This window comes from Galeopterus variegatus, unplaced genomic scaffold (assembly GCF_000696425.1).
Source record: "Galeopterus variegatus unplaced genomic scaffold, G_variegatus-3.0.2 Scaffold667, whole genome shotgun sequence".
Taxonomy (NCBI): domain Eukaryota; kingdom Metazoa; phylum Chordata; class Mammalia; order Dermoptera; family Cynocephalidae; genus Galeopterus; species Galeopterus variegatus.
In genome coordinates this window covers 113,558-141,163 of record NW_007726778.1, presented here as the reverse complement: position 1 = coordinate 141,163, position 27,606 = coordinate 113,558, and the positions used below count along the sequence as shown (strand labels likewise).

General features: G+C 37.6%; 1 protein-coding gene across 1 annotated transcript in view; it reads right to left on the bottom strand.

The window, feature by feature from the left end:
• Positions 1–22,516, bottom strand: part of LOC103589276 — a 110,202-nt gene extending 87,686 nt beyond the window's left edge. Inside the window, exon 1 of the mRNA XM_008571214.1 lies at positions 22,447–22,516. Coding sequence (XP_008569436.1) covers positions 22,447–22,516 — 70 coding nt within the window. The remainder of the gene's footprint in view (positions 1–22,446) is intronic.
• Positions 22,517–27,606: the final 5,090 nt, after the last annotated feature.

Genomic DNA, 27,606 nt, shown 5'->3' with positions numbered 1-27,606 from the left:
GTAGTTTGTGTGGTGCCTGACAGATGTCAACTATTACTGTTTCCCTTGAAAATTAAGAGTTTCTGACAGCAACCATGTGAGATCACTGTAGCACTTTGAGACATCTGGCTTATACAGTTAGGGAACAATGCGAATAAGACAAAGAGTCAACTATATGAGTCATAGCGTTAGCTCAGTAAACTAACTTTGTGACATTAGGCAAGTCACTTAAGCACATTCTACCAGTTTCCTTATCACAGTAAAGGTTATCTGGATTTTGTTAATCCCTAATGGTTCTTTCTAGCTTTCAATGTCTATGATTGAAAAAGTTCTTATTGTATTAGTGCCGTTAAGAAAGCTTGGAAAGAATTTGCTACCTTAAATAGAAAATAGTCATGTTTCTGGATCTTTTTTTTTTAATTATAATTTTAGATGCCTTTTATAACTGTTGGATGTTCTAGCAAAATTTTTTTTTAGTTTGATTTTTTAATTATCATGTAGTAGTCGTACATATTTTGAGGGTTAAGAGTGATGTTTTGATAAATGTATACCATTTTTAATGATGAAATCAGAATAATAAGCATATTCATCACCTGAAATATTTATTATTTATTTGTGTTGGGAACATTTAAAATCATCTCTTCTAGGTATTTAAAGATATACAATAAATTGCTGTTTAATTATAGTCATCTAACAGTGCTATAAAACACTAGAACTTATTCTTTTTATCTAGCTGTAAGTTTGTATCTGTTAACCAACTTCTCTCTATTCCCCTGTCCTTCCCAGCCTTTAGTAACCATAATTTTAGTCTCTTAGTTCTATGAACTCCACTATTTTAGCTATCACATGAGTGAGAACATATGGTATTTATCTTTCTGTTCCTGACTTATTTCACTTAATATAATGTCTTCCAGGCTCATCCATGTTGCCACAGATGATAGGATTTCATATATTTTATGGCTGAATAGTATTTCATTGTCTGTATGTACCACATTGTTTTCATCCATTCATCTGTTTTTGTTTTGTTGTTTTTTTTTTGTGACCGGTAAGGGGATCGCAACCCTTGGCGTGGCGTCGCCCGCACCGCACTCAGCCAGTGAGCGCACTGGCCAGTCCTATATAGTATCCGAACCCACGGTGTGAGTGCCGCTGCGCTCCCAGCACTGCACTCTCCTGAGTGAGCCACGGGGTCGGCCCTCCATTCATCTGTTGATGGACATTTAGGTTGATTCCATATCTTGACTATTGTGGATAGTGCTGGCATAAACATGGGTGCAGATATCTCTTCTGTATACTGAGTTCCTTCCCTTCTGATATATACCTAGTAGTGGGATTGCAGGACCATATGGCAGTTCCATTCTTAGTTTTTTGAGTAAGTTTTATATTGTTTTCCATAATGGCTGTACTAATTTATATTTTTACCAACATTGTATAAGAGTTTTATTTTCTCTGCATCTTTGCCAGCATTTGCTATTTTTTGTCATTTTTTTTTTTTTTGTCCTTTTTGAGACCTGCTGCACCGCCCTCAGCCAGTGAGCGCTGTAAGCGCACTGGTCATCCCTATATAGGATCCGAACCTGCGGCGGGAGCGCTACTGTGCTCCCAGCGTTGCACTCTCCCGAGTGCGCCACGGGCTGGGCCCTATTTTTTGTCTTTTTGATAACAGCCATTGTAACTGGGGTGAGATGATATCTCATTGTGGTTTTGATTTTCATTTCTCTGATGATTAATGATGTTGAGCATTTAAAAAATATATTTGTTGGCCATTTGTATGTATTATTTGGAGAAATGTATATTCAAATTGTTTCCCCATTTTTTAATAGAATTATTATTGTTATTATTATTTTTTGCTATTGCATTCAGTTTCTTGTATATTCTCAATATTAATCCCTTGTCAGATGAAGAGTTTGAAAATATTTTCACCCCTTTTGCAGGTTTCTTCTTCACTTTGTTGTTTCCTTTGCTGTGTAGAAGGTTTTTAGCTTGATGTAATCCCATTTGTCTATTTTTAATTTTGTTGCCTATGCTTTTGAAGTTTTATCCATATGATCTTTGCCCAGTCCAATGTCTTGAAGCATTTCTTTTATGTATTCTTCTACTAATTTTATAGTTTCTTGTCTTACATTTAAGTCTTTAATCCATTTTTAGTTGATTTCTATATATGGTGAGAGATAGGGGTCTAGTTTCATTCTTCTGCATGCAAATATCATCTTTTCTCAGCACCGTTTGTTGAAGAAACTGTCATTTACTCAACATGTGTTCTTGGCATCTTTGCTGAAAATCATTTGGCTGTAAATACATGAACTCATTTTTGGGTTTGTATTCTATCCCATTGGTCTATGTGTCTGTTTTTATACCAGTTCTGTACTGTTTTGGTTACTGTAACTTTGTAGTATATTTTGATGTCAGGTAATGCACTATCTCCAGATTTGTTCTCTTTGCTTAGGATTGCTTTGGCTATTTGGGGTCTTTTGTGGTTCCATATGAATTTTAGGATTTTTTTATATTTCTGTAAAGAATGTCATTGGGATTTTGATAGGGATCACATTAAATCTGTAGATTGCTTTAGATAGTATGGTCATTTTGACATTTTTAATTCTCCCAATCTATGAACATAGTCTTTCCATATTTTTGTGTCCTCTTCAATTTCTTTCAGTATTTTATAGTTTTCATTGTAGAAATTTTTCACCTCTTTGATTAAATTTATTACTAGTTATTTTATTTTATTTTTTTGTAGCTATTGTAAATGAAATTTCTTTTTTAGATAGTCTGTTACTGGTGTATAGAAACACTATTGAATGTTGTACATTGATTTCATACTTTGCAAATTTACTGAATTCATCAGTCAGTTCAAAGAACTTTTTTGGTGAAGTCATTAAGTTTTTTTATATATAAGATCCTGATATCTGCAAACAGACAATTTGACTTCTTCTCTTCCAATTTGGATGGGCTTTATTTCTTTATCTTGCCTGATTGCTATGGCTAGAACTTTCAATACTATGTTGAACAAGAGTGGTGAGTGTAGGCATCTTTGTCTTGGTCCTGTTCTTAGAGAAAAAGCTTTCAGATTTTTCACATTCAGTATGATATAGGCTGTAGGTTTGTCATATTTGGCCTTTATAGTGTTGAGATATATTCCTTCTTCTATACATAATTTGTTGAGATTTTTTATCATAAAGCCATGTGGAATTTTGTCAAATGCTTTTTCTGAGTATGTTGAGATTAGATGGTTTTTTTTTTCATTCTGTTGATGTGATATATTATATTTATTGATTTGCCTATGTTGAGCCATTATTGCATCCCCAGGATAAATATCACTTGATCATGGTGTATAATCTTTTTGATGTGCTGTTGGATTTGTTTTGCTAGTATTTTGTTGAGGAATTTTACATTTATGTTCACCAGGATTATGGCCTGCAGTTTTGTTGTTGTTATTGTTGTTGTGTCTTTGTCTGGTTTTGGTATTAGGGTAATGCTGGCCTCATAGAATGAATTTGAAGCATTCCATCCTCTTCAATTTTTTGGGATAGTTTGGGAAGAATTGGTGTTTGTTTTTCTTTAAAAGATTGGTAGAATTTAGCAGCGAAGCCATCCATTCCTAGGCTTTTCTTTGTTGGGAGATTTTTTTTTTATTACTGATCCAATCTTGTAACTCATTATTAATCTCTTCAGGTTTTCTATTTCTTCTTACTTATATCTTGGTAGTTATATGTGTACAGAAATGTATCCATTTCCTCTAGGTTTTCTATGTGTTAGTATGCCATTGTTCACAATAGTCTCTAATAATCCTTTTAATTTTGGTGGTATAAGTTGTAATGTCTCCTTTTTGGTTTCCGATTTTATTTATTTGGATCTTCAATCTTTTTTTCTTTGTTAATCTAGGTAATAATTTGTCAATTTTCTTTATCTTTTTTTAAAAATACCTTTTCCATCTTTTTTTGGTCTCTATTTTATATAGTTCTGCTCTGATCTTTATTATTTCTGTCTACCAATTTTGGGCTTGTTTGTTCTTGATTTTTCAGTTTCTTGAAGTGCAATGTTAGGTTGTCTATTTAAAATCTTTCTACTTTTTGATGTAGTCATTTACTGCCATGAATTTTCCTCAGTGCTATTTTTTCTATGTCCTATAGGTTTTGGTGTATTGTATTTCTGCTTTCATTTGTTTGAAAATTTTTCTTTTATTTTCTTTTTGATTTCTTCATTGACCTAATTAGTTGTTCAGGAGCATATTGTTTCATTTTCATGTATTTGTATAGTTTCCAAAGTTCTTATTACTTATTTCTAGTTTTATTTTGTGTTTGATATGAAAAGATACTTGGTATGATTTTGATTTTTTAAGATTTGTTGAGAATTGTTTTGTAGCCTAACATATGATCTATCCTGGAGTATGTTCCATGTGTGGCTGAGAAGAATGAGAAGAATGTGTATTCTGCAGCTATTTGATAAAGTGTTTTATAAATGTCTGTCATGTCCATTTCATTTGTTCTAACGTGTGGTTTAAGTCTAATGTTTCTTTGTTGATTTTCTGTCTAGATGACCTGTCTGATGCTGAGATTGGGCTGTTGAAATTCTCAATTATTATTATTTTGGGGTCTACCTCTCCATTTAGCTCTAATAATATCTACTTTATATATCTGGGTGCTCTAATGTTGAGTGCATATATATTTACAATTGTTATGTCGTCTTGCTGAATTAATATTTTTATCATTGTATAATAACCTTCTTAGTATCTTTTTGCATTTTTGATTTGAAGTGCATTTTACCTGATATAAGTATAGCTACTCTTGCTCCTTTTTGGTTTTGATTTGCATGGAATAACTTTTTGCATCCCTTCACTTTTGCTCTATGTGTGGCTTTACGGGTGAAGTGGTTTTCTTGTAGGCAGTATATAGTTGGGTCTATTTTTCTTTTTAAAAAAAATATCCTTTCAGCCAGTCTATATTTTTTAATTGGGAAATTTAAATAGTTTACATTCAGGGTGGTTATTGGAAGGTGTGGACTTATTTCTATCATTTTGTTGATTGTTTACTGGTTGTTCTGCATATCCTTTTTTTCTTCTTCTTTTATTGTTTATTTTTTTAGTTTGGTAGTTTTCTGCAGGGATAAGATCTGATTCCTTTTTCTTTTTCATTTATGTATCTACTCTATCTTCTTGTTTTGAAGTGAGAATAAAACTAGTCTTGAGTTCAGCCATCTCTCCCCTGTCACCAAACACCAACCTTTGTTAGTTCTGCAGGCTCAGAATTCTTTCAGAGAAACTATGTAAGGAATTCCATGCATGCTTAGTGTTAGGCCTGGGACAGAGAGGGAAGAAATAAGTTTGTCTGTTCTGATGCTTTGAAAAAAGTAAAATATCTTCATGTACACAAGCCTTGCTTGATACATCAGAAAATATTCCAAGATTCTCTTCCCTTTTTGGGCTTCTAGTTTTGGCTAAATTGAAAAGATGAGATTTTTCCAGTCAGTATTTATAAAACCATGCAGAGCTTGGATAGAATAAAGGTTGATTTGTTCATTAATTTTGAACAGAAAGAATGAATGAGTATTATTTGGAATTTGGAGCAGGTCAAGTGAAAAGAAGCCATATGTAACAATTTCCTATTCACTATCCAAGTGGTAAATATGGAAAATTACTTTTTCACTGGTGGTTTTCATTGAAAAGAACTTCTCAATTATTTATAAATCATAACTTTTTTGTCTTTTTTTAATATTTGTGAGGTTTTCTTTTAAAAGTGTTTTCTTGTTCCTAGGTTACAAAGTTATTCACTTATATTTCCTTATAATAAATTTATAGTTCACCTTTCACAGGTAGGTTTTCAATTAATCTATGGTTAATCTTTGAATGTAGTGTTAGAGACATAGTTATTTATACACACATAGTGAGCCATGTTTTCCACCACTACTTACTAAACAATTCCCCTTTATGTTTATGTTGCTCTTTCTATGGTATAGTAATTCTCTATATAAACAGTAATCTGTCTCTTGGTTCTCTATTGATTTGTCTGTTTTTGACCTCTAAGTACACTGTTTTTAATATTGTGGCTTTGTAGTATGTATTAGTACATGATTAGTACATGGGCAAATCCTCATTTATTTATTTTTTTTAGTTTTCTTTTGAAAGGTTGTTTCAGTCATTCCTGGACTTAGAAACTGTCTTTGTTTTGTGCTGCTGTAACAGAATACCTGCAACTGGGTAGCTTATAATGAACAGAAATTTATTGGCTCCTAGTTTTGGAGGTTGGGAAGTCCAAGACAGAGGTGCTGGCATCTGGCAGGAACCTTTTTGCTGTTTCATCCCATGACCAAACATAAAAGGTAATGAGAGGGAGGGAGGGAGGGAGGGAGGGAGGGGAGGGAGGGGGAGAGAGAGAGAGAGAGAGAGAGAGAGAGAGAGAGAGAGAGAAAGGGAAACAAACTCCCTCTTTTATAACAAACCTACTTCTGTGATAATAGCACTAATCCATTCCCTTCACCCTCATGACCTAATCACCCTTCATTAGGCCTGACCTCTCAACACTGTTGCATTGGGGATTAAGTTTCCAGCACATGATTTTTGGGGTACACATTCAAACCATGGCAGGAGGCCATACAGGGCATTGGAGAGGTAAGATATGGTAGATTGACACTGTGGGGTACAGACCAAAGCAATAGATGAGATGCCCATGTAGTATTAGAAATCAATCTTAAAAGTATAATGAGAAAAAATACAGGAAATAGAGTAAGGTGTATAATGTAATAACTTTTATGGAAACTTAAAAACTCATGTATTTATATAAAATATATCTAATTTTAAGAACACATAAAAACACCAAAACACACAAAAAAGAAACTTATTAATCACATTAGAATAGTTACCCTTATTGGGGAGAGCAATGGTTGTGGGTCAAGAAGATAGAATGGACATGAAAATAGTAAAACAAAATGCATGAAGTCAAAATGGCTTTACAATAGAGAAAGACAATAGATAAAAATGTAGTGATAATTTTAAAAAATAAAGTTAGCCATAAATTGCCCAAAATTACCTAAATTTTTATATTGGAGTCAGGGGGAAAGCCAGTTTTTTCCATAGCATCCTTTTCTGGTGAAATAAAACCTGGGAGCAGATCTGAGTTCCACTGTGTAAGTCAGTTTCCAGAAACCAACACGTCAGGGATGAAAAGTTAGGAATTCTCATCAGGAGGGGCTGGCATTATTAATAACTCATCTTTCATGAGTTATTATTATTACCTGGGACCAGCTCGTAGGGAAATCTGCTTCAGAAAGCTCCAGTCCTTGCCTCTGGTAGGCACTAGGTATAAACATATACCTTTCCTTGCCTGAATCACTCAGCAATCCACCCTGCTTCAAAGAAAAGAGCACTTTGTCCAAAGGCACAGTGCCCTGACCAAAAGCTAAAAGCGTTCTCTTTTCTAATTGTCAATTATTTCTACACTCCAGGATAAACATTTCTCTTTTAACATCAGACTGACCTGGAAGGTTCATTTAAGACAGGGCTATTTACAAGGCTGGAGAAGGGGAGAAGAGGTGGAGAACAGAAAAAGCAAAGAAACAAAGCTCAAAACCAAGACATACAGTCTGTTTCTTCTGATATGTCTCAAATATATTCTTAATTAGAGAATGGCTACACATTAGCCAAAGCCTTTAGGGAAGGAGAAGGTAGGTGATGACACAAGGCAGTGTCTCCATTTTCAAGAATTGCTGTGGAGATGGGGAGTTCTTAGAGAATTTTTTTCCTCTAAAGAAACCCCCTTTATTTGATGGAGGATTGGAAACATTTCATACACATACATGTGTGTATATATATAGGCATTTATGTATATGTGGCATATGGGTATGTGTATATACACATATGTATACTTTTAAAAGACGGTTTTCTATTTCTTGCTGTGACAGCAAAGCTTAGCCCAGAAACTTTCCAAACAAAGACTTATTTTCTCTATTTCATTTATATAATAGATGGGTTGCAGTTGACTTGACTGCAGTTGACAGCAAGGCCAGAGATAATTTAATTCAGTACCTCCCTAAATCTGTGGTGCTTCCGTGATTCAAAAAAAAAAAAAAAAAAAAAAAAAAAGTAAAGAAAAGAAAAAAGGTTTAGTAAAGTAAATTCAAATAAAATGCTGAGGGAGTTTTAGAAGATGAAAGAAATGTAAATGAGATGATTAGAAAAACCTTAGGAAGAGAGTAATCTTGAACCAGTTGTTCTTAGAATGAGAGTCAAAATGGACCATGCAGATAAATGTTTATTCTTGTGTAACAAATAAGTAAAGCTAATACTGAAGGATTTTCCCTGAAGTTAATCTTCCAGAGGTATCTGCTTCGTAGAATAAGGTCACAAAAATTACTTTTTTCTGTGTTCCTTCCTTTCTACTTTCTCTCCTGGGTGAGCCTTTTCTTTCTCCTCTCTTCCCTCCCTTACATCTCTTTGCCTGGTATACTTAAAATCAAGAAATCCATGTGCTAATTAGTGTGGTTATGATTTGCAACCTGTCCCATGATGCCAGGAAGTTTCAAGTGTAGCAGCAACCATGTGTTCAGTTAATTTTGGGGTGGTGGGGGTGGTGATTGGGATTTGTATATTCAAAGTTCAATCATGGCAGGTCACAATCAAGGGAGACAGTCTGTGTGTTAAGATGCACCAATAAAGTCAGAAACTTTCTAGGCCAAGCAGGGGGAAGAGAGATTGTTTTTGTGGAATGAGCTGTTACATGTGGCAGCCCAAGAGAATCAGAAAACCTGTTTTCAATCAGACAAAGATTATTTCTACTTCTTTCCTGTTCTGGTAAGTGAGACTTTAAAAAAGGGTTTGGGGGAGTAGTGAATTCTTGGTTGTCTAGTTATTAGCCTAGTTAGACTCTTAGTTTTGGGATTTTTTTTTATTGGTCAAGGGAAAAAGAAAATATGTGAATTTTTGTTCTGGGAGTTGCTGGGTGAATTTTGTCTCTGGTGCTATAGCCTTTTTGGCATGACTCCTTGTCCACTAATGTCCAGCTGGCCTTCCACATGACTCTTTGGAGTCTGGACTGTTCTTTTACTGAATAGGTGGGTGTAAATAAAGGGAAAGTTCTTTGTTTACTCTGGCTTGTGAAGAGGAAAGACAGATTTGCGTGGTCGACAAGCACTCATTCTAGGGTTAACACCAAAATGACAATTGCATTTCAAGACTCAGAATCTTTGATCTTTAAACTCTAGTAACCAATACGTTTCGGGGCTGTCACAGAGAAATGCATCAGGCTTGATGATTCCTAATGAGAATATTCCTTTGATGAATGCTTAAACTATGGCTATTCATTAGAAAGAAATGTTAGCAAATATTTTCTGTATAATATATGATATTTTGGAATAGTCCATCTATTATTAATAAAGAGGTAGTCCAGCTTTCCTGCTAATAGCTCTGAATATTGGTTAAACTGTTGCATCCATCTGAACCTCAGTAGAATAATGGTATCCACAGTGCAGAATTGTTAAGATTAAATAAAAGATACTATGTGTAATATGGCTAGCACAGAGTGTGTCCTTACATTACTTTCAAATACCTTTAGCCACAGACTGAAATTTTTTTAAGATGATGAACTATGTCTTAATAGATTTTTATCCCCAATTTATAATATGTCTGGGCTGTAGAAGGGGCTCAAGAAATGTTTATGGTATTACTGAAAGTATTTACCACTTAATTCTACAGGCTTTGAGTTCACATTTTTCATGGGCATTGAATCTCCTGCATGCCCCATTCAATTTTTATGTTTTCTGTTGTTATATCAGGTGAACATCCAACTTCCTTTTTTTCTTCAAGGGCTTTGGTTTTATTCTTGCTCTCTTTTAAACTAATAAACAAGCTCGGAACTGGTTTTGATTGTGTCTTTACTTACTGGTTCTGAGAGTCCACCAATACCCACATTTTCTGGTGTTGACTTAATAGAGCATTGACCATTGGCCAACCTACCTATGTGATTGATGTGAGTGCAATAACAGCATAAGACTTTATAAAGGGTTAAATTCACTTTGTCTCCATTTTAAGAGCAGCCTTCTGGAGACAGCTCACGGCTTGATCCTGCTGTGGCTTCATTATTGGGAGGTCTAGCTCATTCCAGTCAGGAATAGAAGTGTTTGAGGGAGGCGAGACATATTTTATACTTCTCCCTCCCCCTCCCCCAACACACACACATGCATATACACATGCACACACATGCACACTCACAGAGTAGACCTTTGCTGCTAATTACGGCATAGTTTTCATCTGGTGGAATAAAAAATGCCAGCCAAGTGAGTCATATTCTGATTTATTGAGTAAACATTTTCCATGTGAGAAGCAGAGAGGAAAATGAAACCATTGCCTGTTAGAGCTGGAAAAGGCTAGTGCTTCCAAGACACTGGACTGCAGTTCTGAGCTGGGCTGGCTGCCGCAGGATCACCTGGGGAACTTTATAAAGAAAGGGGCTTCCAGGTCCACCCTTGGAGGTTTTCAGTCAAAGCTCTCTTAATGATGCTTGGTGTGACCAGTTTAGCAACCGCTGTTTTTCTTCAATCCCTTCTTTTTACAGTGGACAACATGAAAGCACAGGAAGAAGTGACTTGCCCAAGCTTCTTCAGGGATAAGACAAAGAGCTGAGAGGGAGAGGAAAGGAATAAATTTTTAGTGAATGTGAGAGTTCGGTAAATGGTATATTCAAGTGCTCTACATATTTTGGTTTCATTAACTTTTTACCATGGCCTTGAGAGAGAGACTTTAGCCTCTGCATTTACAAAAGAGAGAACTCAAACTCAGAGAGGCCAAGTAATTTGCCAATGCTCACACACCTAGGAAGGTGGAGATGGGCTATGAATCTAAACCTGTCTTACTCTAAATCCTCCCAGTTAAGATCTTGTCTCCTGTATCTTAATCCATAATAATACAGTAGGAATTTTCTTATTTGAAGACAATTGAACAGCTCAAACTGAGAAGATTATTATTACATCAACATGCCAGTCTTCAGTTCTTGAATTTGGGTTCTGTTCTATTCAGAACCTATGCTGGTTCTGTTTGATTCCATGATTCAGTGTTCTGAACTTACAGCCTTTGATTGACAGCACCACTCCAGCCCCCAGCAAATAAATTCACTTCAAAACATTTCAACAAATAGTAATTGAGAAAATACTATGTGCAAGATGCAATATTAGGAATTTAAAGGTAAACACAAAGGACAAAGTTTTGGTATGTATAGAGACTACGGTCTTGAGGTGACTATGAGAAAAGAAGTTATACAAATAAAATGTGGTGCGAGTGATGCTAAGGGAAGTAGAAGGTGCTTGGAGAACACATAGCAGACAAGCTTAGCCCAAACTAAGGGCCAAGGGAATCCTTCCAGAAGCTGACAGCTAGAATATGAACAGAAGTTAGCTGGGTGAAAGATGGTGGAGCAGGAGAGTAGGGGCAGAGCAGGAGATGTTTCAGAAGAGGAAACAGTATTTGTAAATTCCAAAAGTCTAGACATTGTATGAATAGTTTGCATTTGACCAGTTCAAGGAACTGAAAGAAGCTTATTATTTCTGGAAAGAGGAGGAGAGAGGCTAGATGTTAAGAGGTAGGAAGCCTCCAGGTGGAGAAAAGCCATGAAAACCCCATTAAGGTTTTGGATTTTATCCTTAAGCACGCTAAGCCATCAAAGTTTTCCAATCTTGTAAAAATGATCTGGGGATTAAAACCAGGGTGTAAAATAAACAGGCTTATAGTTTGGAGGGTACTCTGCTGGCAGTGTTAGTGATGGATTGAGCTTGGAGGCAGGGAGGCCAGTTAGGAGGCTATTTCATTTGGAGACCAAAGCTGTATTATTCATGCTTTTAGTTTCAACACCTAGCACACTGCCAGGTACCTAACATGTACCAACTAAATATTGCTTGAATGAACTGATGCAGAAACAAATGTTCATTTGGAAAAAAAGCCATCCCCCAAATATTTCTTGCTCATTTTGGCTTCTTATTTTTGTCCAAGCTTTTTCCCCTCCCCAGGCATGCATATATTTTTCCTATCTATATGTTCAAATACTAGACACACTATTGGGTTCATTTTAAGACTAGTTGCTTCCTGAAACCTTTCTGGACTAATCCCAATTTTATTCATTTCTTACCCCTCCCAATTCTAATAGGACTTAGAGTCTGTTTAAAGCTTTATGACATTTTATAAAGCATGATGTTGTTCATGTGATGAATCTTTAACTATGTCTTAACTTAGCTTAAGATTTTTTAATATATTGTCAACAAATACTGTCTGTCTATCTATCTATCATCTATCTATCTATCATCTATCTATCTATCTATCTATCTATCTATCTATCTATCTATCTATCATCTATCTTTAAAGATAGGAGGAATGGAAATCATCTTGTCGAAGGGATGCCTGCACTCCCATGTTCATCACAACTCTATTTACAATAGCCAAGATATGGAATCAACCTAAATGTCCATCAGTGGATATGTGGATAAGGAAAATGTGATGTATATACAAAATGGAATACTACTCAGTCATAAAATAGAATGAAATCCTGCCATTTGTAGTAACATGGATGAGCTTGGAGAAAATTATGTTTAGTGAAATAAGTCAAGCACAGATGGAGAAATACCTCATATCGTCACTCATAAGTGGGAGCTAAGAAAGAAAGAAAGACCAGAATAAAATGCTGAACTTTCAGAGGGAGACAACAGACTTATAGTTTCTAGAGGTGGGAAAGTGGGAGGTAGATTTTAGGAAGTAATCGGGTAAGGGACACAAAGAATAGTTACAATTTGTAATGATGAGCATGCTAATAATATTTATTTGATCATCACATACTGAACACAAATAGGGATAGTCAACTCTGTACCCCATAAATATGTATAATTAAAACAAATAAAATAAAAAAAAATAATGCTAGGAGGCTTGGATGAGCTAGCTTCTTTCACATAGAATTGTGAAAGTATACAATTCTTTCCTGAAAAAGAAATATGAATATATGTATATGTTTATATTAACTATTTTAAAATATTTATACCATTAGACTTAGTAATTTTACTACCAGGAATCTATGCTAAGGAAATAGGCTAAAATATATGATAACAATTTGTGATCAAATATGTTTATCGCTGTGTTTTGTGATTTTAAGAAATTAGAGGCAATCTAGTTTTTCAAGCATGGAAGGGCAGAAGTTAAATAAATTATGCTATATTCACATGTATCATGTAGAAATATGATTTTGGGGAAAAAGTAACAAGGAAAGACAATTGAAAAGTGAAGTTATGTCAGTAATAAGGATATTTTTTTCTATATATTCTAATTTTTTTCACAATGATAACATAGTTAAACTATGAATACAAATATTATGTCAAAGCACAACTATTTTCTTTTCTTTCCACTGAAAATTGCCCAAGTTGGTGAATAGAGCAACCATTCACTATTCAGAGAATTCCTCACACGCCTTCTTGGCAACTGATGCAGAAAAAGAAGCAAGTTTGCAAGCTGGGTCCTCTGGAAGGAGGGGAGATGGCTTTTTCTTCCTTTCCTTCACTCCAGGCCAGTCTTTGGAGGGTTGCCATCCCCACATTTGCATGAGCCAGTTCTGCAACCCACCTGTGCAAGCACCGGACTGCTCACTTCTGCTTTACCTCCTGTGGATGGATGTTCTGAGAATCAAAACACTGACTGGCTGTGGCTATGGCACTGGAAGACACAGCAACCCAGGAGTATCTCCTAATGGGATTCCAGAGCCAGGTCTGCCACACAGTCTGTCTTTTCCACCGTGACAATTGCTTATACTCTAAAGGCAATTATCGCAGGTCAGACACACATCCTCTCTCGCTCTCTGGAGAATTATATTAGACCTGGTTCTTGTCCTGTTTAACTACATTGGGGCATTTACAGAAAGCTTTATTTAGTGATGACCTGACCTACTTTGGTGGGAAACAAATCCTAGAAGGGTTGTTATCACATTCCATAAATGTCTGGGATGAAAAGCCCTGAAGTGCAAACTATATTATAGTTATCTTTTGAGGGAGAAAAAAACTGTCTAGTGCAAAACAGTAGCAGCAGCAATAGCCAGACAGCAAGAACCTCTGTTAGGAATGGATTCCCTCATCTCTATGGAAGACAGTGACTGATCCCTGATAGGCCTCTCTTGATGTGACATTAAGAGCTGAGATATTTGCTCTTGTGTCTCCCACTCGCAACATTCTGTAGGTCCCAAGTGTATATTCTGACTGGCCCACTGTAATGAAAATGGGCAGCACATGCTGAGCTAGCACTGTGTGCTAGACTGGGTTTTAAGATGTATGCATGCTACTATGCATCTATTTTACTTCCTTAAATCTGACAATAACCCTGTGAGATAGGTAATATCATGATCATCGCCTCATTTTGCCAAAGAAAAAAACTGAGGCACAGAGAAGTTGTCTGTCCAAGGTCACATAGGTAGTAAAGAGAAAGGATTCAAGTCCTGGCAGTATGACCCAGGCCCCCACAGTAACCACTATGCTATCCTAAATTAGCACATGCAAATTGCTCAAAGCCATACCTGGCACACTGTAAGTACAAAATAAGTATTAGCTACTATTGACTCTTTTTTAGTAATTTTGGGCAATCACCAATTTTATTTTTCAATTTGTTATGCCCATGGGAGTGATTCTATTCTCTGAGAGGAATTGAAAAAAACCCATTGGTCCAGAAATGATTGCTTGCTAAACATTCTTGAGATGGACATGTGGGGTCTATATAACAGAAGGAAGTTGAAGTTGGTATTGTCTTAGACTTCACAGATGATAGAAGTGTGAGAGGTATCAAAGTGAAGTCACCATCATCAACTCCACATTTCAGTGGGCTTTAAAAAGCTCCTGTTTCTGTCTTGAGTCAAGGGAGTTATAGACAAAGGAGGATAAGGGGGCCAATGGTGAACGAAGAATATCTACAAGTAGCCTTTGAGGAGCTTTGTCTTCCCTTTAAAACCACGCATACTTAATGCTTAGGCTGTATATTTCTGACCTGTGTTTTTATGAGGTTACCTTTCCTTTAACACATTCTTTGATATTAATATAACCCAATTCCACCTGGAATAAATACATTGGGTCAGGCGTGGAACTGGGAGAGAAGGACATAGTGCAATACTCCCTCCACCTTGAAACATACCAGGGAATATTCAAGTTGAAGAGTTTATGGCTTATATAGTATGTAATTGTGCACATCCATACATAACTTAACAATACAGAGCAGCCTATTGATTGAAATATCATGAATATGAGCAATTATAAGTGTTTTTGGAGTTCTACAGAGTGGCTACTTGAAATACTACAGATGTCATTCATTAAGGAGCATTTTCCCTTGATGGAAGTTAGTGAGTTCAGAGTATATAATAAAAGAGTTTATTTAAAAAGATCAACTTGTAAAGGATTTTAGCCCATCTTTGAAGAAAGACAGTGTGTTGCTTAGGAAAGATCATGGTAACAAAACAGAATCTCAAGTCTTACTGATATGACAACACATGTTTGTTTCTCACTCACTTTCCTTTGCTGGAGGTTCTGCTCAGTCTCACGCTCACTCTGGGACCACTGCTGAGGGTACAGCTGCACTCTGGGGTGTTGCATTTGGGGTACCAGAGTGAAAGGAGAACTTTGGAGGGCCTAAAACTGGCAGTTAATACTCTGCTCTGCAACACAAGTCATTTACACTTAAAAGTCACTGGCCGGAACTATACACTGACCTTAGGAAGTCCAATTCTCTCTTGTACTGGAAGAGTAGAGAAGTAGAGTGTTTGGTGAATAATAGAACTATTGACTGCCACAGACGGACAGCATTTAGGTAAAGGGTGATGGGGGTGGTGGTGGTGGGAGCACTTAAGACCTACTGAGAGTCAGTGAGAAAACTCAACTTGAGGAGAAATAAAATGAGCTGAAATTGCAAAGGTATGCGGGACTAGATTGGAAGTCTTAAATATCAGGCTAAGGAGTTTTGCCTTTTACACATGTGCCGTTGATTTCCAAACTTATTTCTGCCAATGGAGACAATTTTAAAGCCAACTTGTAAGGATCCCAGTATGTAAAATGGGGAAGAGGGTGGTGGGAAGCAACATCTCTGGTGGAAGAGGGGATGAAAGAGCCCTAAAAGCTCCACTTGGGCTCCCACTTCCTCCCCTTATGGGACTCCCTGGTTCTTTGTAGCCAGATTAAATACCCAAACTCTAGGATTTTAAAACACTTTCCAGCACATTTAAGCACTGGGGAAGTGGGAAGCCTTCAGTCAAAGCCATGGTTGGCAACTATAGATTAATTCAAAAGATAGATTAGAATGAGGGAGAAACTAAGAGTAAAGAGTTCAACAAAGAGGCATAAAATAATAAAATTTCTAAATCTCGGTGTTGACAAAGGTGGATGTGTCTCAATGAAATAGTTGACAAACTGATGATTGATTGGTCTTCAGGGTTCATGGAAATGTCAGAGTCAAGGAAGACAACCTGTACAAGGCTTGTGCACTGGGAGCATGATGGAGCCATAATGTTAATATCAAGATCAACAGAAAGAGTTTTACTTATTTAGCCAATAAATATTTATCTAGTGGCTATTTATGATATAAAGTGCTTTGGAGAAAAATAGAAATTTATTATTAACTATGTTAGTTTTAGTTAGCAGCAGATTATCTTCAAATGCTTAACACACAGTTGGAAATACGACACTGGAGCTAAGGAGACCTCAGGGCTGAAGGTGTGGCTGGGGAGACAGAGAAATGAAGTGCTGTTCATTGAAGTGCTGACATGCGTCTGATTCAGAAAACGACACCATGAGTGGGATGAATGTCATCTTTAGTGTCACTGAGCCAGGTGCCAATCTCCATAAAGTTTGGTATTAATGAGGACAATGAGGAAAACTTACAAACTCAAACTCAAATTTACAAACTTATAAACTGACAAACTAAGGTATACTGAAAAACTCAATTTTTCCTCTGATGGCTTGTATGGCAAGTTCAGCTTTATGGCCCTGAATAATTCAGAATTCAGATGGCTTCATTTTCTTTCCTATTTGAGGCCCGAGATAGGTCTCCACTTTGAACCAAAGGTTCCCAGCTTGAAGTTTGAAGCAGAAGATTTAGTCCTCATTACATAGAGTCAGTATAGTCCTAGGACTTCCAAGGGGTAATAAGTTAGCAAACCAATGGGGAAAAAGAACCTATTCAGTGTTCCTAAGGATTAAATTATCAAAGATCCTCATGAAGTTGAACCTTCCTCTCCTCTGAGAGTGGGCCTGTTCTCCTTTCTCTGCCTGCCCAGATTCCCAGCTGGGCTCAGGGCATAGATTTCTTCTGGTCCCATGAAGAAGAATGGAGGGACAGGAGCCCAACTTCCTCAGGGGTCCCTCCCATTAAAAATTTCTGTCTTTCTGGATTCTAACCCAAGAACTTCTACTGATGCACCCAAGGTTGTGAATCGATTGATCCATTGATTATGTTCTGGGTGTGTGATATGGAGTGCACAGGCCTGTCTGCTTATGGCTCTGTCATTTCACAGTGCTGAGTGATGGGGCTTGAGATTAGAAGACCTCACTAATGCTATAAAAGTTGATGCGCCAATAAATAATCATAATAGTAATTATGATTATTTATTAATAATATGAATAAATACAAGGTTTGAATGAAAGTTAATTTCTAGATTATCATTATTACTTAAAATTAATGTAATTTTTAGAAATTAGAACACCTGGCTTCCATCCCTAGCCTACCAAGGATGTCTGCCACATTTCAGGAGCAAAAAACTCCCAGCATGATGGAATCTGCAATTGAAAAGAGTTTTAGAAGTCTTCTTCTGCAACTTTCTGTCTATTGATTGAATAGCCTCTACCTCAGAAATGCTCTTTTTAGTCTTGCTATTAATGGAACCTAACCCACCTCAGCCCCTCCCCAGGGGAGCTGTTGGGCTTTGGGTTGGGCTACTGTTGGGCACTGGTGGCAGTGCCCACAAGTATCCGATTTGGAAGGAAATGGATATGACTCAGCTGTGAAAATTACAAATTAGATTTTAGCTTTCAGGCCACGGTGTATTTTTAGAACTAAAGGAGAATAAAATAAACATTATTTTAGGCCTAGTGCAGATTATTAATATTACGTTCAGTAGAAAAATGCCTTCCTGGTGATTGGTTGGAATCCTAACAGTGCTAATTTTCTCCAAGATAATACTACACATCATTTTTATTTATACCTGCCCCCTTCCCTCTGCTTTTTTTCTTGAGATTTCTTTGAGATTAGGAGCTGGGAACTGATGAGCTCACTTTATTACAGCTCCAGGACTTAGCTTTGCCAACTGAAGCCTGCTGGAAAGTAGGGACATTTTTCCTCATTGCTATATCACCTCCTGTGTAGCACAATGGCTGGCACCAGGTAGGAGAACAAAACACGCTAGTGCAGTGAGTGGATACTCAGAAAATGTTTGTTCTAATAATAGAAATTAATGATTAAAATATCCACACTTACTTTTTCCCTAACATCCGTTGGGCACTTAACTGTGAGTCAGATACTGTTCAAAGCCCTTTAAAAGTATTAATTCATAGTTACTTTATCTGAAGGTAATAACTATTATAATACCAGGGTCATCAGAATTGTGTCAGGGGCTAGGGATGGAGGTGGAGATTGAGCAAAAATGGCAGAAAAACTAACCTCTGTTCTCCAAGTTACCTCCACTTGCAAAGACGCAGCATACCTTTATGGAATTCAAATTAATAGAAACAAGTGCTACACATTAATGTACCTCGAATGTATGGTTAACAGAGAGATAGAGGAGAAGCAATACTGTGATGCCATCAAAACTGAGCTAAATATCTAAAAATCTTTAAGAAATAATAACGTTAATGGTGAGTATGTCTATTTGATGGCTCTGGCAGGACTTGCTGCAGGGACATAAAGATAGTCATGATTTTGGCCTTCTGGTAACCCTCTAATCTCATCATGCAGACTGACAGCTAAATCACCATTCATTCACCATTTGTTGAGCTGGGAATGCTGCTGACTGTTGAGAGAGGTTTGTCAAAAAGTTCCCCACACCATTGTAAATGAGAAAGCAGCCAGGAAGGAAGCAACAGGCGAGGAAGTAGATGGCAGCAATTAACGTGGGAACACAAAGGGAACCCCTAGTGGGCTAAAAGAGTTAATGCATTTCCCCAACTTACTATTAGTAAAACCTAATTAAATCAGATGCTACTAATTTGAAACTCTTGCATATTTGGAGGGGCCTGAGCTACATGTTGCTTCAGCTGTTGCTATGAAAGAAAGGGTTTTCTTGGCAAATTACTGGGGCAAACAAGATTGTAGAGAATTACAGTGCTTAATAGAATAGCAGAGAATCAATTTACAAGCAAACAATCATTGTGCTAATTTTAAACTGTTCTTACCTGTTCATTAAAGCAGCCCATTAAGGACCTCTGCCTTGTAATACTATGTTATGCTAGTTTGAGTTGTTATGCTTACTAGATAGTGAAGAGAAAAATCTTAATTTGACTTCTCTAGTTCTTACTGGCCTCCTCATAGCCCAGTTTAGTCTAATTCAATGAAATTTCTTTATGAGCAATCTCAGAAATTCATTTTGGAGAGAGCATTAGACTTCATCCCTTTCTTCCTGAAGGTTAAACTGTAAATCAGCAGAAGCCACACAATACTGTACACAAATTTCTATACAAAGTCATATAAAGGGAAAGTTCATGGCCACGATTTCCTGAATACAGGCGAGTAGTTAAGACCAGTGATTCAGCATCATCTTTGTGTATATTATTGACTCCTTGGTTCCTTAGGAAGAGGATGAAAGGAAAGAGCTATGAGTATAGATGACACTTTTATAATGGGCTCTAAAGAATTAAAGGTTTAAAAGATTTTCAAACCATCTCTTATTTTTATATTTATTTTAACATTTCTATTTCAATCTAATGATAATGCTAATTTAAAGCAAAGACACTCTGGATCTCTTGGATGGCCTCTTTACAACCTACCGACAACTTTCATAGCTTTGTTTCCATTTGTGTTTATTATTGCATTGGAACAAAGGAGAACTAACTAATGCTTACCAGCAATAAGAAAAGAATAGAGGTATAAGAAATACATAAATGGTATGCTCCTCCCACTGGAAGGCAAATGGCATCCCTGAGAGCTGTGCAAATAAAGCTTTCCTCAAATTTGAATAGAAAAAAACCGGTGGGAGAATTGTCACCTGTGGCACACTGCAATAGATTTGCTGAATTGCAGCAGAGCAGAATGTACCATATGTGCATTGTGAGCAATGATATAATTCCAGCAAAATAATATCACATTAAATTAATGATGTTAATTTTAATTTTATTGGTTTTCTTTGAAATTAGTTTGCACATTTGTTTGGGTTTTATAGTTCTATTAGAGTCAGAAGCATAAGAAATTTATAGGTAGTTTTATGCTTATTCATATTTAAGAAACATTATGATAAATACCATTTAAATCAACACTGGGAGTGCAAGAGTACTTTACTCTTTAAAAGGAAGTTAGAGAACGAACATCTACAGAACCATAGATTGCTGGAAAAATCATTGTAATTGTCTGTAGTTTCTGAAACTGGGTTCCAGGGAAATGTGGGTTGAAATGTGTTCACAGGGGTGGGAGAAAAAGAAAAAGAAAAAAAAAAAAAGGTGTTTACAGGTATGCTGAGAAAAACAGGGAGTTTCTATAATCAAATAAGCCCTGGAAAGGCAGAGCTGTGTCTCCACTCCTGAAGACCGACAGTGCTTATTTATTTATTAATTTATTTTTTAGAAAGGAAGAATAAAACTATATTCACAGATGATATGATTGTGCATATAGACAACTCCAGAATCTACAAAAAAGTTTTGAAACTATCTGGAGTTTAACAAGGTCACAGAATACGATGTCAATATACAAAAGTTAATTACAATAAACATCTGGTATTTGAAATTAAAAAATACAATTTATAAATTGTATAAATCTAACAAAATATATGTAGGCTTTGTATGCAAAACACTGATGAAAATATCAAAGAAGAACTAATTTAAGGACAATATATTTACATTTCTTTTTAATATTCTGTCTTTTCATTTCCTTCAATACCACCACAAAAAATCATATTGGTCATTCATGAAGCCTGGGGAGATGGAGAAGGTACATGATAGACACAAAAAAATAACTTGATATGGATCGTTAGACATGGGTCACTAGGCCCCACCACTAGAAATTTTTCACCACCTCCACTTTTTGCAAGTTTCTTGACATGTTTTCTTTCTCTCTCTTCCCTTGATAGTGCTTATTTATGAGATAAAGCCCCAGAAAGAGCCAATGGTAAAGAAACCTGTCCAGTTTTGTTCAAAACAACATTTCCCAACATTATCAGCACCTGGAGCCCCTGGCCATAGAGGATCTGCCTTCATCTTGCAAAGAATTCTCCAACAGAATTGCAGAGTGGAAGATGCTGCTCAGGGTCCACACCCTCATTTCACAGAGGGAAAAATGGAGAGGGTGTATGTAGAAGGGCTCAGTAGTGACCCCACCAAAAAAAAAAAAAAAATTTTTTTTTTCATGTGTACCTGGAACCTCAGACATGACCTTATTTGGAAATAGGGTCTTTGCAGATGCAATTAGTTGAGATTAGGTTGTGATGGTTAACTTTATGTGTCAAGTTGAGTGGGCCACAAGGTACCCAGATATTTGGTCAAGCATTATTCTGGGTATTTCTGTGAGAATGTTTTCAGATGTGTTTAACATTCAATTTGATAGACTGAGTAAAGCAGATTGCCCTCTCTAATGTGGGTGGGCTTCATCCAATCATTTGAAAGGCTTCATAGAACAAAAAGGCTGACCCTCCTCCAAATAAGGGTGAATTCCTCTTGCCTAACTGCCTTCCAGCTGGGACATTGGGTTTTTCCTTCCTTTGGATTCAAAGTGAAACATTTGGCTTTTCTTAGGTCTCCAGCATGCTGGCTTTAGGGACTGAAACTAAACTATTGACTATCCTGGGTCTCTAGCTTGCCAGCTGGAGATCTTGGCATTTGTTAGCCTTTGTAACTGTGTGAGCCAATTCCTTAAATCTCTTTCAATATAGATACACGTTTCTCTGGAGAACCTTGACTAATACAGAGGTCATACTGGACTAACACGGGTCCTAAATTCAGTGACTGGTGTTTTTATAAGAAGAAAAAAACAGAAACACAAAGAAGAAAAATAGAGAAGTCCATGTGACAACAGAATCAGAGATTGGAGTCATATACCTACAAGACAAGGGATGACAAGGATTGCCAGCAGCCACCAGAAGCTAAGAAGAGGCATGCAGCAGGTTGTACCTCTGAGGTTCCAGAACGAACTAATACTGAAGACACCTTGGTTTTAGATGTCTAGCTTCCTAAATTGTGACAGAATACATTTCTGTTGCTCAAAGTCACTCAGCACAGGTAGTTTGTTATGGCAGCCCTAGCAAACTAATAGAGAAGGAGAGAAAGAAAAGGGGTGAAGTGGCTACTTACCAGCAAAGGCAGGACTAGAGATCCAGCCTCTGACTTTGAAGCCCGTGCTCCTTTCATTGCACTTATTCATTATGTCCATCTCTATTTTGTTCCAGAAAAAAATTAGCATATAATTTTTTTCTTTAGACAACTAAGTACAGGAGAAACTGAAAAAATAGAGACAACTTAAAACAAAGAAACAATAATTTCTAGAAGCAGCAGGACACTAATGATCTATATAATGGCTAACTATACTGCTATAAGAAAAATTGGATTTTCCAGTTTTCTGAGGTGTAAGACAATATCTACTGATAGGATGTTAGAACTGATGTTAGATGTTTAGATGTTTGAATTATTTTATTTTAAACATGTAAACAGTTTTATAAAGCTGTGTATTAGTGTCCTGTTGTTGCTGTGACAAACTACCATGAATTTAGTGACTTAAAATAACATAAATTTATTTTCTTATAATTCTTTTTTTTTTTTTTCCTTTTTGTCTTTTTTCGTGACTGGCAACGGGATCGCAACCCTCGGTGTCGCACCCGCACCGCGCTTAACCAGTGAGTGGACCCGTCTCTATATGGGATCCGAACTCTCGGCGGGAGCGCCGCCGCACTCTACCTAGTGCACCACCGGGCCGGCCCCAATTTTCTTATAATTCTGAAGGCCAGAAGTCCACAATTAGGCTCAGTGGACTAAAATCTAGGTGTCATCAGGGCTGGCTGTGTTTCTTCTGGAGGCTCTAGGGGAAAATCTGTTTCTTTGCTTTTTCCAGTTTCTAGAAGCTTTCCACATTCCTTGGCTCATGGCCCTGTCTCACTCTGACCTCCACTTCTGTCATTAACATTTCCTCCTGCCTCCCTCTTATGAGGTCCCTGGTGATTACACTGGGCTCACCTGGATGATTCAGGATAATCTCCTTATTTCAAAATCCTTGACCTAATTGCATCTGCAAAATTGCAATTGCCATGTGAAGTCACAAACTCATAGATTCTGGGGATTATTATTCTGGTGAATGTCTTTAGGGGATATTATTCAGTTCACCACAACTAGTTAGTGGTGGGACTGTGATTAGAATTCAGAGTGGCACAATCCCATGTGTTGCTTCATCCATAATGCCACAATTATTAGAAAATTATAAAAGTATTATAAATTTAAAAAGCAGTATAAAAATAGTATTATAAACATAACCTTATAATTCAGGGTCTTTTTCAGATTTCCAGGGTGTACAAAGCCAACATAGGCTTTCAATTATACCTCAAGTTATGCATAGTGATAAAAATAGAGAAGGCAGAATTTTATGAAATACATTATTGCAAATTGGGTATTACTACTGCTTTAGTTATACAACAAAGTGAAACACCCATCCATGAAGCTTGGTCTCATTCCCATTTCTCTGAAATGCTCCTGGTCACTCAGTGATCACAGCTGTGCTTGCCTCCGTAGAAACCTTGTCAATTTGGGAAGGAGCCCAATCCAATGTTGCTCCTTGAGAATAAAATAAGGATATTTTTGTTTGCTCATAAACTTGTTTAAAGACAATGATGGCTATGCTTATTTAGAAATCTTTACAGGTCACTAAGCATGTTCTTGTAGGATATCTCAGGTAATTTTGCAATAAGCCAGAGAGGTAAAAATGGGGTACATATTTTATCCATTTACGTATGAGATAATTGGACTCACAGGAAGTGGGTGAATTGCCCAAGGTGACAAGTTTTGAATCTGAAACTCAAACCCAGAATTCCTGTCTTTCACTAGGTTGTTTATCAGATCAGCCTAAAGGATCTGATCAACCTAAAGAACCTGGCTTAGGCTGATTTGAAATCAATCAATCAATCAATCAACCAGTTAATCAGGTCTATAAAAAGATGATGTTACCATGTTGAATTAAGAGACTGCTATAGAAAGGCAACTTTGTGTTTTGAGACTGTTAAAACCTAAGAAACAAGTTAATGCTATGAAATTCTTTTAAATGTAGTAGAAATTTCTGGTTAGACTCAGAACTATACTATATAAAACCTCAGAGTCCAAACAAACTGAATATCTTTTTCAACAAAGGTATGTTGAATATTGGAGAATAAGTGGAATTTGGGTTAAGGTTTAAGAAAGTACAGTTCTATTAAAAATCATTATGCTTGATGCCTCTATCTTATGTTGACCAAATTTTATGAGACAATGGTTTACGTATAATTTTTTGCTAGCAGACTCTGAAACTGTGTTACAGCTAACATTGCTAATAGAAAGAAATACGAAATACATGAGGGGTCTTCAAAAAGTTCGTGGAGAGATTAGTGCTACCTTCGCACTGAACATTACATTTCCGTGAACTTTTTGAAGTACCCTGGTATGTGAAAAATGTCAAACTTCTCTTTTTTCTAGTTAGGAAAGCGAACACTTTTGTCATGGTCTGTTTTTCACAGGTTAAATTCTAAGCAGAATTTCATTGTGAAAGAGTCTGTTAAAAGCAGATGTGGATCAGGTGGTGACTGAGGAAACTTTCTGGGAAAGCGCAGATGATGTGGTTTTGGTAAGAAATCCTGACCAATTTAGAGAAGAAAGGGCTGGCTCCTGCTGCCCTTCCTTCTTTCCCTTCCTTCCTCCCTCCCTCTCCCCCTCCTTACCTTTCTTCTCTCCTTCCTTCCTTCCTCTACCATATGCCAAGAACTATACTAGACCTTGAAGTTGCAAAAATAAGTCATTTTTTCATGAAATAGACCCTTCCATTATTTTATATGAATCTTTATTATTTTTTAATTAATTATTATTATTATTTTTACATTCTAAGATATTGTTGCAGAACAGTTGACAGGAGCAGGAGAGGGGGAGGAGGAGGGAGATAGGGTGTGAGGAAGAGGTAGGAGGGGGTTGTGGTCAAGGCCCATGGCTCCGCCCTCATTCAGTCAGGGGAGACCAGGGGTCTTCTGGCCATGGCTTGGTCATCCCTGGGCTGGATGCAGATGTAAGGGGGGCATGGCTGAAGCTGTTGACCCTCCTACTGCTTTGCCTGGGAGCCTGGGATGCTTCCAGTGGTCATCACTGGGCTGGCTGTGGATGTCAAGGGGGAGTGGCTGAGTCTGTTGGTTCCCCACCACCCTGGCTCAGGAGCCCAAGGTGCTTCCGGCAGTGGCTCAGTTGTCATCACTGTGTTGGTGGTGGATGTCGGCAGGATGTGGCTGAGGCCCTCGGGTTGGACCCCCCCACCCCAGCTTGGGAGCCCTGGTACTTCCTGCTGTAGCTCAGAGGTCGTCACTTTGCTGGGTGTGGACATGGGGGGTGGGGGTGTAGCTGAGGCCCTTGGCCCCCCACCACCTGGTTTGGGAGCCTGGGGCTCTTCTGGTGGTGGCTTGGTAGTCATTGCTGGGCTGCATGTGGACGTTGGGGCTGTGTGGCTGAGGCCCTCAGGCTCCCCCCATTGCTCCTGCTTGGGAGCCTGGGATGCTTCTGGAGGTGACTCAGGGGTCACTGCCGGGCTGGATGCAGATGTTAGGGGTGTATGGCTGAGGCCTATGACCCTCCCCTTCCCCAGCTTTGGGGCCCAAGGGACTTCCCATCCTTCTAGGTTTTATAGGTGTTATTTGGTGGTGGTAGACCTTTACTAGTTAATATCAAAACTTTGTCTCTGATCTGTAGGTATTCTTTTTACTTTCAGTTCTGTGTTGGATTATTTGTTGTTCCCACCACTTAAACTCTTCACTAGAAATAATTTGTTGTCCTTTGGTTACTTCTAAAATGGGGGAACTTCCTAAGGGAACCAGCATTTGAGTCCTGCAGTTGAGCTAATTTGCTGCTTTGCTGCTGATTCTCTGGGGATGGCTTTTTGTGCAGCTCAGGTTTTAACTGTTGACCTTGTAAGCACTTCCAGGTCTGTGAGGTGTGATACACCTGGGTTGTATGGAAACTCTGGTCTGGGCCTGAGTTCTTTCAGAAAACTGTACCCTCTGTAGTTCTATATTCGTCACAAGTCTCCACTGAGTGGTCCTGTACTGAATGGAGGGCAGATCAGCTGTCCATGCTGTGCCCCAATGTTCCCTTGGTGGGCCCGTTTCCCCCACTGCCTGCACTCCTAGCACTTCCCATGGGATGGGCCATGCACCAGTCCCTTGCAATGACTCACCGATCTCTAAGTGGCTTCTTTTTTTCAGTTGTCTGTGGCCCCTCACTCCTATGTGGGTCTATGGGATCCCTATTAGTGGTCTTGCTGTCCTGGGGGCCACCAAGACCCTCTTTTCCCCTGCTACCTCCAAGCAACTTTATAAAAAGGGTGCAGCTGCAGCTTTTGCCATCTCTTGCTCCATGTGCTCACCAGGGCTGGCCTTGAAGCCATCAGGCTCAAAATGATCAGAGCAGTCCTTTCTTTCTCTCATCATAGCTTCTCCTGCCTTCATAAACTCCATAGGTCTCTCCTCCTTTTCCTTTGGTCTCTAGTGGCCCGAGCTTGGCTGTTGTTGCTTTTTTATAGTTGTAAATTGGTTGATTTGGGGGAGAAAGTGACAATGAGGACGGTCTGTTCTGCAATCTTGACCTGAAGTCCCCTTTCCATTTTTTTATAGCTCTACTTACCAGAAAGTTCTTTCTTATATGCAGCAAAATGGGTGTGTCCACAGTTCTTAGCAAGTAGACTTAGTCTGTCCTTTACAGTCAAAGAGAAAATTTCTTTTTTCTCTTCCTTGTTAAGAGCCTTTTAATTTGCATCTTTCTTTAACCTTCTAGTCTTCAGGCTAGAAATTCCTGTTTTCATCAGGTGCATCTCATTTGACATAATATTTAGACCTTTCATTGTCTTGTTTTGCTGATTAAAACGGGGCATCTTGATTTCTACCTTTACTCCAGATATAGTTCAGTCATCACAGTAGATTAAACTTAGATCATTTCACGATAGCAATTTCATAGCTGTATAAATGTGACTGACCTAATTTTGTGTTAGCTTTTTAAACACTCCCAGCTTGTGGTCATATAATAACACTGTCACATTTTTTGCACGTGAGTATTGCCAAAATAAGCGCCATCCTCTATTTGTAAAACTGATGTTTTGAATCTAAATGTAGGATTTTATGTTTATTTTGCTGAAATGCATTTTGTTTGCTTTGGCCCAGTGACAAGGTTATGATTACCCCACCTGATAGTTAATCATCTAGGCAGAAGCAATTTTAAGGAATTTAAAGCGACCCCCAAACAATTCTA